The following is a 15,067-nucleotide window of genomic DNA, read 5'->3' as shown; positions in this document are numbered from 1 at the left end:
TTCTTGGGTTAATCGCCTCGATTCCACCTTTTATTCCGACCTCCGAACTCTGTCAGATTGATTGATCATAAAAAAATGTATTTGCGCCCAACTTCCGACTGCCAACTGCATGATGCTAATATTACCCAATATATTAGCTTTTCATACACCATGTTACGTTTAATCAATTCAGTGTCTATTTCTCCCTTTCAGAAATTTTCTGCAAATTTAGCAAGAATAAATTCAGAAATTTTGCTTTCATATTTCAGTCATTGTCGTTTTTTTTGAAAGGGTATGTGTGGGATGATTTTCGAATATTGCAAATTTTGATTGGTTTGGGAATTTTTTTTGTGTGTTTTGGATGGAAATTTAATCATGGTTATTTTTGTTTTTTTTGTGACTTCTTGAAATATCCCAATGGGAACAATGGTTTCGTCATGAAACTCTTCCCTTTTAATGGTATGCTATTCTGTTGTTTAAATTGTGTTTTCGTCCTGATTATGCATGACATGTTTGTAACTAGATGTCAATCAATCAATCTTACAAATACATGTATGTATAGTTACAAGGGAAAATTTAAAGCCCTTCTGGAGAACCTGAAGTCGCCTATTAAAGTGTTTTCGGGTCCGTGTTTCTCATTTGTTTTTAGTTTCGATGTTATATGTTGTTGTTTGTCCTTGTGTGTCTTGTCTTATTTGTTCCAAGGTTTGTCTGTTTAGTGTTATCCACTTTTGTTGGATAGTGCTTCAGAACTGCTTTTTTTTATGAATGTTTTGATTTGGTAAATCTCTTAATTAATATTCAACGATATTAAGAGGATATAACATATTTAATGATCATGATAACTATTGACAACACAATCCACTATAATAATTGGTCATATTTTGAAACATGTCAATGTTTGTTACACACGAAGTGTGAAAGTTCATGCCCAAACTTTCCAGTACACGACTCATGATACCAATCGCTACATCTCGTACATTTAACCCAGTCTTCATCGTCAGAGTTGTCATCCATGTAGTTCCCGTTACAATAAGTACAGGTGGAGTCAGACTGGTCTTTAGCTAATGACCTGTCATTCTCCTTGTTTTTAGCCAAACGCTTCATTGTATTCTTATTTGCCTTAATTCTCTTCTTCAATGTTTGATCCAGTTCTTTTTTCTTCTTCTTTTCCTCCCTCTCCATTTTCCTTTGATCCTTTCCCTCTTGAACTCTGTTTTTCTCTTCTTCTTTTCGTTTCAGTTCATTTAAAAATTCTCTTTCTGTTAGACATCTAGCCTCTGTTACTCGTCTAGTCTTTTTCTCCGTTCTTTGTTTGACGACTTCAGGAGTTCTTAGAATTTCTCTCAAATAAGTTTTTTCGGATGAAGTTGATGGAACTTGCGGGTTTACGGCAGAGACAGATTGCTCTTCATTGGCGGTTGTAGTTAGTCGCGACTGGTTCTGGTCTTTGCTAACATCATGGCCATTCTCTATTGATGCTTCAACCTCGACTTGGAGCACAGACGTCTTTGATGGTCCATATGCCTCTATTGGGATAGCATTCGGTTTAAATGGAAATATTCCAGTAGCTCTGAAGCCACTGAATATATTCACTAGATTCATTTTTTCATTAAAGGCTTGCTTGAATAAGCCACAAAAATCGTAGCGCGTGACTATTCTTCCTGGATTCTGCCTAAGAAATGCCTCACAACATAGATTGTACGACCTTTTCAGCGGTCCAAATACGCTTCTATCGAGTGGCTGTGTCCAGTGCGTTGTATGGGGAGGAAGACAGAACATTTCTATCTGATTGGATACGGCTGTTTCCAACAGATCCACTGTTATGTGTGAAGAATGTCCATCCAGTATGGGCAGCACAGGTCTCTGAGGAGGAAGATTAGGTATAAACAGCTTTTTAAACCAATTATTGAATAAATCTGAATCAATAAATGAACTCTTACTGAATGCAAATAATGTGTTTGCTGGTGCATTGCCCATCAATGCTTGGCTTACTCTTTGTCCCTTAAAGATGAGCATTGGTGGTAGAACTCTTGCCTCTGCGTTCACACAGCATAACGCGGTTACATTTTCGCCTCGTTCTCCGCTTGTTTTGGAATGCACACTCTTTTTGCCTCTTTTCCCTACAACCTTTGATGGATCATGTACGGTACTCACGCCAGTCTCATCCGCATTGAAAATTTGCTGGGGCTTATCCTTAATGTTCAGTTTATCCATAAAACTTCCAAGCTTTTGAAAGTAAGCTGAAATGACATTTGAATTCAGCATTGAACTTCGTGCTGCGCTTAGACCCTCTGGTATGCGTACAGATAAACATGGATGTCGATCTCTAAACCCTTGCCACCAATCATAACCGGCACTTTTCTTATCATTGTTAAAACAATGCTTTCTCCCCGACCTTACGGCTATCTCGTAGGCTAGCTTTCGGACATCTGTGATAGTTAAACCAAACCCTCTTTCCTCCATTCTTAGTATATGCCCGACCAAACCTTTTTGTAAGTTTTCATAAATTTTGATGCACAACACAAAACAATAGAAAAGTATAGACACATACCAAGTTTGTTTATTTTTTTTAACAATACGAGTTGTCCACTTTCCCCATGGTAATGGGGTAAGTGGACACCTCGGTTGTTATCGTGTTTTTCAAGAAACGGAAACAAATTTATTCCTTGTCGACCATTTAAAGTGATACATTTTATCATGATGCATTTGTTGTGGCTATTGAATTATAACTAAGCATAAAGGGGGATTGTGTGCACTGATCTGCTTTAGGATATGTTTTATGCAAATTTCTGGCTTTTTTAATGAATGCTATGACGTCATATTGAAAGCTACTTGCAACACGGCACCGTTTCTTCTGTTTTACTCAAAGCAGCAATTTTCCGCACAGATAAATAAGTTTTTGGGTTTGAATCGTATTCCTTGATATCCAAGTTAGATCAAGTGAAGTTATTTTCAACGGAATCCCACATACATTTATTGTAAAAGACAATTTTGAGAACGTACATATTCGGCGGGTATACGACATGTACGCCGCCATATTGCAGAAGCAGGATGTTTTTATTTAGCTAGTTGTGTATTTTTTATGTCATTGTACTATCAAAAGAATCATTGAAAGTCTCATTTTAAGGCCATATTTGTCGTTTTAAGAATCTCAAGTATGCATTCACGAACGTTTGTCGCCGAACGGGACAGATTTCTGTGTGTTATGTTATAAAAACAAACGTATGATTCATTAGAACTACTAATTATCTCTCACTTCCATTATCGCAACCAGCAAAAAAAAATAATATGCCTGAATATTTACTGCTAATGTCCATTGACCTTCAATTTACCTTTTAACTTTTCTTTTACTTTGTCCGTTGTGTTGATAAGCTACGTGTCCGACGGGAGACAACTCGCATTAAGACAGCTACCGGAAATAACTAACGCGGTGACCACTTACCCCACATGTCCACTTACCCCAATCTCCCCTACACAAATTCGAACACGGTAAAACCTTTAAATAAACAGAAAGCTTTAAGCTTTAATTCTTTAACTTGTAGCTTTTCAATTTTATAAACTTACTGTTTACTAAAGTGTGAATTATTCGAAATACTAAGAATTTTCATGTCCCAGGCATAGATTACCTTAGTCGAATTTGGCACAACTCTATGATGATTTGGGTCATCAAAGCTCGTCAACTTTGTACTTGTTTGGCTTTTGATCATTTTGATATGAGCGTCACTGATGAGTCTTATGAAGACGAAACGCGCGTCTGGCGTACTAAATTATAATCCTGGTACCTATGATAACTATAGTATGAAACTATAAGCCTGGTACACTAATAAGAACAGGATTTGATTATCAAATAGTTTGGGATGGAATGTCACTGAAAAGAAAATAATGGTAGAAATGCGAATCCGGTGCAGTTAAATTGGTACCGTTTATGATATTAAAAATATATCTAATACAACCATGAAGATGTGGAATAATTCTTTTCGTTTGATTCCTTTCAGATTGAATTATGCTTCTAAAAATTAAGTCTGAAGTACATCCACTGATTTAAGTATTGGATAGTTTATTGTTTACCAAAGCGTTAATACATATAACTTTCATACGCCATTTGAAAGAGGTAATGCATGCTTATTACTGATGTGCACTTACTCGATATATTTTTAATCGCTTTATATACCTGTAAGATAGAGTTAGTGCAATTGTTTTTGTGTACTTTTATTATTTAAAGAGAACAAACTGGTTAAAACAGGCAGAGTTGAGATTGCTTCAACTAGTTTAACCCCTCAACATTCCACGTGCCCGTCACATGTAAAAAAGTCGTTTATGTTTATATGTTAGTATATTGCGGAATGTTGTCTTGCCAGTAGGACATCGGTAGTCTCTATTAAATTTAAAAACTACATGTTTTTAGAATTTTAAAGAATTTTGGAGCTTGAAAAATTCAAGAGACACATACTTATCTAGTGTTAAAAATATGCAACCTTTTAATGTCTTTTTAAACATAGGTAAAGACATCAAAGGTCACTGGGGTAAAGCTGATGACCGTAACTGCATTCACGGTCATCCCAAGATGTCGGATGAAAAAATAGGTCAGTATTTGTATTGTCTGTTTAAGTGTTTCTATATCATTTTCTTTACAAAGCATACATTGGTACGATGTAAATATATAAAAGATTCACACGGAGTCAACAAATTACTACCGAGAAATGTGTATGAAAGAGGAATTTGGATTTGAAAAATCGCTAAAATGACCGTAAATCATAATCGAGATGACCTTAACAGGATCAGCGATTCATAACAAGGGTGACCGTAATTTGTAAAGGATGACCGTAACTTTTAAAATATGACCACTCCGTCAATTCATTCATAACTGTTTGTTGAGTTTGCCTCAATAGGGGCTCGGTTAGTGGTTATAAATATGTTTTATCAATTTCTTTTCAACTACTAGTATTTGCAGTATTATGAGTTTATGACAATGATAGCAAATTGCATATTTCTCGTAAATATTTAAATATCTATTGATAACAACGTTACAATTTGAATACAAATCAAATAAATCAAATGAAATATTTTATTTTTCCAATCAGGGTCTCACAGGGGGCATTTACAATTACCAATAATGATAGTATAAGCAACAAACATGAGACATTGTACATTATATAACACGACAGATATTACAAAAGACAAATGAAAATAGCATTAATAACAAAAATACATTAAAAGTACCTTTTCCCTTTCTTCCTTATAACCATTATTATTTCTATGTCCAGCAATGCACAAATAAAAACAAAAAAATGGTAATGTTTGAACAGACTTAAATTATTATCTTTAAATATGGAAATTTGTTCATCTGCAGAAAAGACCAAGGGACGGTCCTCAAGGATACACTGTTGATTGCGATAGGCAATAACAACAATCCTCCCCGTGTCAGAAGCAGATGAACAAAATAAATAGAGAAACTGAATCCGGTCAATTAACAAATATTTTTTTAAATTAAATTAAATCAAATAATTTTATTGCCATATAAATCAAAAACATGATCTATGACAAACATAACATAATTATATACAAAAATAAACAATACAATATTAAAACACAATATGTATTAAATAACAGCAATAGCTGATTTTGCGAAACATGGAATATAAATCTGCTATTTAATGTTTTTTACCAGGAATATACACAACTCTTTTAATTCAGTTGAGTTATCCCAAGACAACAGCCATAGCAATTTCTCTTACGAATTTAAGTTAAAGAAATTGGAACATGATTCAGAAATAATGTGATACAAATGATGTCTGTGTTAGTTATATTTTGTACAATAAAAGAGAAAATGAACTTCATTTTCAAGATTACCAGAATTATACATTTCTGGCATAGTCTAAGGTTTGGAGGACGATTTACTGAGAATTTAAAGTTTTTGAATGCTGGTATGCATCTTGCACTGAAGGAAATGAGTCTTAAATTTTCTAGTCTAGGCCAATAATTTAAAATGGATAGACTTAACTAATTCAAGGTACAGTGGAAACCGACCATGTTCAGATAAGGCTGCAAAATTTGTGTTTTTTTTGTGCACACCCAGAATGAATTTACAAAATTTACTGTTTAGCTTTTCACAAGTTAAATTTGAATAAATTTTATCCATGCAAATTAACTGGTTTCCATATCTAAATTTTGCTATCAAGGGATTGAATGAGCTCCAAATTTCACTTCCAGAAATAAGAATAAGCTTAATTGTATGATTAAAAACATGTACATACTATTTAGGATTTAGAGATAATAATTTTTTCTAAGTTTAAAATATGCTTTTAAAGCTTTGTATAATTCATTCTGAGCAAAGGAGAATGTACCTGAAGCATTAAAATACACACATAGATATTTATAATGTTGTACACATTCTATATCATATTCTTTGTATTTAAATTTGAGGCGGATATGTCTGCCTACCGTGTTGAAAATATCAATATTTGCTTTATTTGGGTTGAGAGTAGGACACCAATTTTGACAATATTATTTTCCAATAATTTAGAGTTTTGACTGAAGACCAGTAGCTGTAGTAATAAGAAAACTGATATCATCGGCATACATCAAACAATGGTTAGGTCGCCTATTAATATTTTCATGGTCTAGATCTTTTTCCAAATAGTTGGGAAGGTCATTGATGAAAATCCCCTCCCCTTTCATGAATGTGACCTACCGAATTAGACTATTTACCGGATTTGTTATCACATAAGCAACACGACGGGTGCCGCATGTGGAGCAGGATCTGCTTACCCTTCCGGAGCACCTGAGATCACCCCTAGTTTTTTGGTGGGGTTCGTGTTGTTTATTCTTTAGTTTTCTATGTTGTGTCGTGTGTGCTGTTGTTTGTTTGTCTTTTTCATTTTTAGCCATGACGTTGTCAGTTTGTTTTAGATTTATGAGTTTGACTGTCCCTTTGGAATCTTTCGTCCCTCTTTTTTAACAGGTTAGGACTTAGGTTTTCTCCTTGTTTAACTCCATGCTGTATAGGGAAGAATATAATAGACGTTGACAGCGATACGACGTAAAGAAAGTTGAAGAAAAAACCCATTGATCAAACATATGATTATCCGGCGAAACCTGCAATACAATATAAACAGTGCCTTGAGAACACTGGATCCGATGAAACTGCTAAATTTAGTCTGCATTCAGTTGGTTTGACTGAGATTAAACCCTTCCGACATTTAGTAACAAATGAAAAGCAATATGTTTAGTAAATATTCCATTAGATAAGGATTTCAATACGGAAATGAAGTCTTCGTATCGCCCTTTCTCTTTTAGTTTTGCTTCAATATTTGGCAATAGTTCATAAATATAAAAAAAGAGATGTGGTATGATTGCCAATGAGACAACTCTCCAAAAGACAACTCATCACAGGAGGCCAAAATGACACAGAAATTACCATTTATAGGTCACCGGACGGTCTTCAACAATGAGCAAAGAACATACCACGTAGTCAGCTTTAAAAGGTCCATAAGTAAAACAATTCAAACTAGAAAACGAACGAACTAATAAAGTTTATTTTTAATTCCGTTGTACACCCTTCTTGGACATATTCGTCAATGACTTTAAAATTTGAGCAACATCTTTTGAATGCAAATTTTGTTCTTCTAAATTTATATTTGGTTTTCACTTGCATGATTATTTTACAGTACTACATATATCGGATAGATTTAGAAATGTAAAAATGGTTGAACATTCCAACCCCCTTGTACAATATAAAAGGTGCCCTCCAATTATATATATGCAACACTATCGTGCAAAACAGGTGCAACATATATACACCCGTATCATTGGGTTATTCTACAGGCAGGTTAAATGTTTACATAGAAAGCACATTGTCTACACGATAGCTCATGTTCAAAGCTTGCACGATTCTTCTTTCATTCGGATACGATTTTATACCGTTGGTGAACTATGTATTTGAGGCAAGTCTTATTTTCTTCTACCTATAGGATAATGCAGTCATATAAATACGTTTTATACCAACACGATTAATTATTTGATACAAAAAAGGTAATACAAATACGGATATTTCTTAGAATCGATCGTCATCCTTTACAAATTACGGTCATCCTTTATAAATTACGGTCATCTTTTTACCAATCACGGTCATCCTTGTTATATGTTCCGGTCATCTTGAAAATATTTTACTGACGATTTACGGTCATCTTAGCGATTTTTTCTATTCCAATTTCCTCTTTCATACACATTTCTCTGTAGTAATTTTTTATTTCCGTGTGATTCTTTTGTACATTTACATCGTACCAATGTATGCTTGGTACAGAAAATGATATAGAAACCTTAAAACAGACAATACAAATACTGACCTAATTTTTCATCCGACATCTTGGGATGACTGTGAATGCAGTTACGGTCATCAGCTTTACCCCAGTGAAAGGTAATATTCATTCGTTGTTTGTATATTTTATTTTACCTTTAATCCAGATGAAAGATAGTTTTCAGGATAGTAATCATCATCAAGAAGAAGATCTATATACACATGTAGATTATAAAGTCCTCCATACATGGAAGTGGTAACAGGGCTACCACCATTGAATCTTACACAAAGTCCAAGGTCTGTTGCAACTGGTGTATAATTCAGATAATTGTCTTTCAAATCAAATTCATGGAACTCAATAAACTGAGATAATTGTTTAGATTCCTTGTAAAGATCTTCAATTGTCCGTTCATTAAAAAAGCCTTCTGTAGAATAGAATGGATCACTCCAATTTACAGGTGTTCCTTCTGTAGGTTTTGGAGTTATTCCAAGGTAATAATGCTCTGTTCGGTTATCGTCTCCAAACATGCTTCTGTTCTTTGTGGAAAGGTTACAGATCGTAATGGCGGGAAATTGTAGTTCCTCGGCATGCCTCAAAGATAATGTTGTGAATGTTGGATTGCTGTAGTATGATGATAACTCGGTGGCTACGATATATATCAAGAAACTAGCTGACGCAAACCACAAAACAATCCAAAAAACTCTATAACAAAGGAGAGAGAATATATAATAACAGAATATTGTCCTAGCACAAATATAGTTTTATTAGTTATTTACCAATTTGTTTTATTTTACCTTACCTTATTATATTTATTTTTTTTTTATTTTGTTATTATGTTCTTAAAAATGGTTCTGATAACTGCTCCAAACGATATCTAACAAAAGACTTAACCTTAAAAGTGCTTTAAAAAGTGTTTCCAATTTCCAGCCTTGCAAAACATTATTATTCCAATTGTATTAGATTGAATAAATCGGTTCAGTGTATCTTCTGAAGCATATATATTAAAATGAAATCGGTCTTTCTGTCATTTTGAAAAGCTATAGTGTTCATTTTGATTTTTTTTATGATTTCAATTGTAAGGACGATCAAGGACATACAAAACGTGGTCAACAAAATAATGTTAATAAAAAAAAAACTTTTGATATATTAAAATGTAATCTTAAAAATATATTAGAATTTGAAATTTCCAAACCAGAAAAGAGAGGCAGAGGATACATAGAGGGATAATCAAACTCACAGGTCGAAAACAAACTGACCTATGCCATGACAAAAACAAAACAAAAAACTACCAAAACGTAGCATATGAAACCAAAGTCCGAGCAACACGAACCCTATCGGATAACCGGGGACGATGTTATGATGCTTCAAAAAAGTATAACACTTTTATTAACAATAGATCTAATCAGCATAGCATGATAATTTTAATATTAATTTGTAAAATGAATTTCATTGTCGTTTTAAGATTTGAGAATGTTTTTAATGAGTACGTTTTGAACATCGTTTTTTGCTTCTGCTGTTGAATCTCGGTTTTTGTAAAAGTCTTTTAAATTTTAGTAAAATTTTAAGATTGTCATTTTGAAGACGTGCATTGTCGGGAATTGTTATTATGAAGACACACACATTCGATTAGATCTAATCAATTTGAAAAAGTTCGTGTTTCTAGGATAAACTTCCTAAGAAATGATCAAGACAAAAGTGTTTTTCTATTTTAACATTTGATGGTACAATCTATCGTCAACTTTTCCTTGACAAATTGAAAAAGAAAATCCCAGTACAACATTTGATTTGATTGACAGAAAAAAGAAGGAAAAATAAAGGCAACAGTAGTATATAGCGGTGTTTAAAAGTCGCAAATCGATTGAGAGAAAACAAATCCGGGTTATAAACTAAAACCAAGGGAACATCAACTATAAGAGGAAACAAAGAAACAACAGAAAGACTACATTCAACAAAAACAAACGCCTACTTACATAGAAACGAACTATTTGATAGCAACTCCCATTTTTCTAATTTGGTACAGGACATTTAAGGAAAATAGTTGGTTGCACCTGGTTTTACGGCTAGTCAAACCTCCCTCTTAAATGACAAAGTGGGGTTCGTGTTGTTTATTCTTTAGTTTTCTATATTGTGTCATTTTTGCTGTTGTTTGTTTGTCTTTTTCATTTTAAGCCATGGCGTTGTCAGTTTGTTTTAGATTTATGAGTTTGACTGTCCCTTTGGTATCTTTCGTCCCTCTTTTAAAACATATCGTTAAAATGACAACACTACAGGACAGAAATACAGCACAAACACACGAAAGAAGACTAATCATAGAGAAACTCATAAAAATATAAAGTAATAGTCACAACACAATATTTAAACAGCAGTACAAATACGAATATCTTCCATCAATGACAGACACCAATCGGAATCTCTAACAGTGACTTACTTACATAACGAACATGCGATCCCGAACTTTATATAATTATTTTCACAATACCAGCCCAAACAATTTTCATGACAATGATGATATTATGAGTCAATTTTATAATATTTTGGACTACAAACGATAAGATACGACCAATATACAACCGAAACCATAACAGAAACATCAAAAATGAATACATGAATGTTTGATGTGCAAAATACCGAGACACGTCGTATAGCTATGCAAATTATCAACTTGGTATAACAGTCATATTTAGGAATATGTTACAGATTTTGTTTCTTTTGTTACCTATTCCGTCATCGTTCATGAACTTTTTTTAAACCGAGTTTTACTGCGCGTATTGCTGTGTGTTTGTTTTCTTCTCATTGGTTGGAGAGAGAGAGAGAAAAGGAGATATCAAAAACCATGTTTAACCCCGCCGCATTTTTTGGGCCTGTCCAAAGTCAGGAGCCTCTGGTGTATGCTAGACTTTTATGATTTTCAATTTTAGTTTCTTTTATATATTTTGGAGTTTAGTATGACGTCCATTATCACATAACTAGTACACATTTTAGTTTTTGGAGCCAGCTGAAGCACGCCTCCTGGTGTAGGATTTTAACGCTGTATAAAAAGCCCATTGGTGGCCTTCGACTGTTTTCCGCCTCTTTGTTTCTTGTCCCTTTGATCCATTCCCGAATTCCATTCTCGATTTTATTTACGTTCGGGACTTAGCAGACAGACGTCATAAATATTAAAAAAAAAAAATCTAGACGTGGAAAAAATGTCATTAATTAATTTAGACACAGATGCATCGTATAGAACAGCCTATTCGTGATGGTTTCCTTAAAATTTATGGAGAGTTTTTGGTACAACTTTTTGAATTGTTGGTCCTACATGCTCTTCAACTGTATTCTTGTTTGTTTTTCAAACTATTTTGATATGAGCGTCAGTGATTAGTCTTATGTAGACGAAACACACGTCTGGCGTATCAAATTAAAATTCTGTAACCTTTGATAACTAATTAATCTTTCCTCCTTAATTCTGATGGAACTGTTTCTGCGTAAGGAACATCCTTCTATATATTAAGTCAGTATTGTGTGAACATGCACGATCATAGCGGAAATTGTGATATTCAAACACCATACGACGGTGCAGAGGGCATGTAACTGTTGAGAAATGGGAAATTGATAATTGGGAAGTTTAAATCACCCCGTTTGTCATAGATTTTAGTTTGAAGTCGTCCATCTGTGTCAATACTGAGAAAAATATCAAGGTATGAATCAGTCTTGTTTGTATCAGTAGTATCCTTAATTTCAAATTGACTGGGATATATGAGATGCAAGTACTCACTGAAATATGGGTTATTCAGTGATAGGACATTATCAATATATCTGAAAGTAAAATCTAATATGTGTGCAAGGTGCTTTTTCGTTTTGTCTTCTAGAAGGTTTAGAATGAATTCTGCTTTATACGAGTACAAGTCGACCAGAGGGGATGCACAATTAGTAACCTTTGGAATATCAATCCTCCAAACTCAACACATATATTGTCTATTTAGACGCCATCATTTTGATAATATCATCATCACTGTATTTTAAGATATAATATAATATTTATAACAAAAAACAAGAAATTTTTATCTACGATTCCCATTTATAAAAAAATGTTTAATGAAATGGTGAAGTCGATCTTTCAGTTGAGCATGGGGAATAGTAGTGTAAAGCGTAAAAAAATCAAAGGTCTTAATGATGCTGCACAATTGCAGAGATTGTGATCTAAGATTTAGCAGTAGACCTTTTTTAAAAATTTTGAGAATCCACATATGATTGACACCACTGGTTGAACAGATCTCATCTCAATATTTTTGAAGGCCATCTTTTTACTGATATATATCAGATGTTACTGGTTTGCTACTTTATATTTGATCAAGAGGGTTTCACAAACCTAGTAGTCAGCACTTCTGTGTTGACTTAAATTATCATTGATATGGTCATAAGTATACATTAACTGTTTATAAAATTTGAAGTTTTGAAATACTACGGCTTTTCCACCTTAGGAATATATTACTTAAGGCTGTACACCTCTGAGGAGCCAAAAATTTCTAGAATTAAACTTTTTTTTCTTAACCTAATTTTTTGGTTTTTAAGACTGTAACAAAATAATTGGTGAAGAAAAAATCATATGGTGGTGCACTTCTTTTTTTGCTACGACCCTTTGAAAATGCCCAATTTTGATGATTTTCCCATTTTTCATCGATTTTTACCTATTTTTGGGCTATTATCGAGAAAAAAATCACAGTTCCCCAATCAAACTTTTTTTATACCTTCTATAAAGATGGAGTGGACCAATCTGAATACATTTTACTTACAAAAACTATAGGTAGGTGTTAATATAAGAAAGTGTTATCATATTTTGACGCTTTTTTTGTGTAAAATTTACCATTCTGTCAATTTTGTATTTTTGTGATTTTTCTCAGTTTTAAGAACAAAATGCATATTATTTCAACTTTTTTGTTATAAATGATTGAAAAAATACATATCTAAGAAATTTGCAAAGACATAAATGATATGGGATGTACATGGTTCTTGTAAAATATTTTTTTTGTATCCCTCACCCGTTTCCTCAAAATATTGGCTAAAAATACTGACTTGATTGGTCGTAAAATTTGAAAACTGGATTACTCAAAAACCGTTCATTGTAAATACACAATTTTTCACAGATTTATGTTTGATAATAATATTTTTAAAATTCATTGATATTTACCACTTCTATCACATGTTTTGGAAATAATTCAAGAACGAGATTTCAACGAGACTGAACGAGACTGAAAAGTCAGAAGAATACATCCTTAAGATGTATTTGGCAAAATGTTTTTGGAATTTTTGGTCCTGAATGCTCTTCAAGAGAGGGATGAAGATACCAGAGGGACAGCCAAACTCATAGATTGAAATAAACTGACAACACCATTGCTAAAAATAAAAAGACAAACAGACAAATAATAGAATAACTTTATTTGGCCTTTTTAAAATTTTTGATTCGAGCGTCACTGAGGAGTCTTTAGTAGACAACACGCGCGTTTGGCGCAAATGTAAAATTTCAATCTTGGTATATATGAAGAGTTTATTTACTCTTTTAAATGGTCATTATTTGATGCAACTTCATGGATTATCAAAATATCAACGGTATACACATATTTCACCCAGAATACATGTCGATGTTATTTTCATTTAGATAAGTTTTTACTTCCTCTTGTCAAGTTGACTTTAGATCTATTTGGTCATTCTAGGTCCTTTTTGTCAATCATGTAGCCCTTAAAGTTTCTAAAATTTCATACATTCCTTGCTTTCAAATATTTATATTCAAGCGTGTTGGAATGTAACTATAAAATTTCAATCCCCGTATCTATGATGAGTTTATTTAAGTGTGATTTTCATGTACAAACTGTGTCGTTTAACACATCGACTGGTGTATTTAAGTCCCCGATGGTATCATCATATCAGTAGTCAGTTCTTCGGTAATGACATTATCTACAACGTATTTTTTTCTGAAATAGTCCGTTGATTAATTATGAAACTATTAAGAAACGAATATTCAATATCCTTCAGGCAAAATTAACCTTAAGTACTTTGAAACCGCTGCATGCTGGATGACTGGTTCATACATTCAACATTGTAAAAGAAGAAAATTTGAAAAGATACTGGGATTTTCGATGTATGTGTGCATAAATAAAGTATGACATTTGAAATCTAATTATCAGTCTATGCATATTGAAAAAAAGTTTTGTATTTGTAAAAAAGTTTATCATAAAATATTTAAATTTTCATTAAAAAAAATTTAAGTCTTAAATTGTTCAGCAAAATATAAACTATAAGATTACGCGTTTTAATCAACAAAACAGTAGGAAAGCGATTATCCTCTGATGTCATTATTTGTTTCCTTTTGTCCTTAAGTTTCACAGTTCAAATGAGGTCATGTTAATGGAAACCAGGTGACGTACGTTGTACCTTCCCGAGTAAATTATAGGATTTCAATGTTTTACATTTAATAAGGCTGCATGTGTATTCCCGTGTATTTATTTTCGCGGAAAAATACCTACCGCGACATTCGGGAAAACGAATACATCACAAAAGAGGTACATATACAGCATATTAAGGTGGATGATATAAGATGTATAGATGACGGATGGCCAATCCAATTTTGTAGTGGGGAAACTATAACATAGAATTTTAAGACAAAATCTTACAACATGCTTTCAGATAAGAAAAAATTAAAAAAAATGGGGTCACCGGACTTGTTTTATTGTTACATAAGAGAGTCATCTTATGCACAACCCCTCCATTAAAAATGTGACGGAAAAGTAAACAGGAACGAAAAAATTACA

At 33.2% G+C, this 15,067-nt stretch overlaps 2 protein-coding genes across 2 annotated transcripts in view; both read right to left on the bottom strand.

The window, feature by feature from the left end:
• Positions 1–15,067, bottom strand: part of LOC143067630 (acid-sensing ion channel 1-like) — a 29,572-nt gene that overhangs the window by 13,223 nt on the left and 1,282 nt on the right. The window contains exon 2 of the mRNA XM_076241018.1: positions 8,435–8,981. Within this exon, the coding sequence (XP_076097133.1) occupies positions 8,435–8,981 (547 nt within the window). The remainder of the gene's footprint in view (positions 1–8,434; positions 8,982–15,067) is intronic.
• On the bottom strand, positions 790–3,431 carry LOC143069810 (uncharacterized). The gene is made up of 2 exons (XM_076244617.1): positions 3,425–3,431; positions 790–2,468 (listed from the first exon to the last, which is right to left on the bottom strand). The coding sequence occupies exons 1-2, from the start codon at positions 3,429–3,431 to the stop codon at positions 874–876; spliced, it is 1,602 nt and encodes a 533-aa protein (XP_076100732.1). The 3' UTR covers positions 790–873.

The sequence above is a fragment of the Mytilus galloprovincialis genome, chromosome 3, assembly GCF_965363235.1.
Source record: "Mytilus galloprovincialis chromosome 3, xbMytGall1.hap1.1, whole genome shotgun sequence".
NCBI lineage: Eukaryota > Metazoa > Mollusca > Bivalvia > Mytilida > Mytilidae > Mytilus > Mytilus galloprovincialis.
Note: the sequence above shows the minus strand (reverse complement) of the source record. Positions and strands in the feature narration are given on the sequence as shown.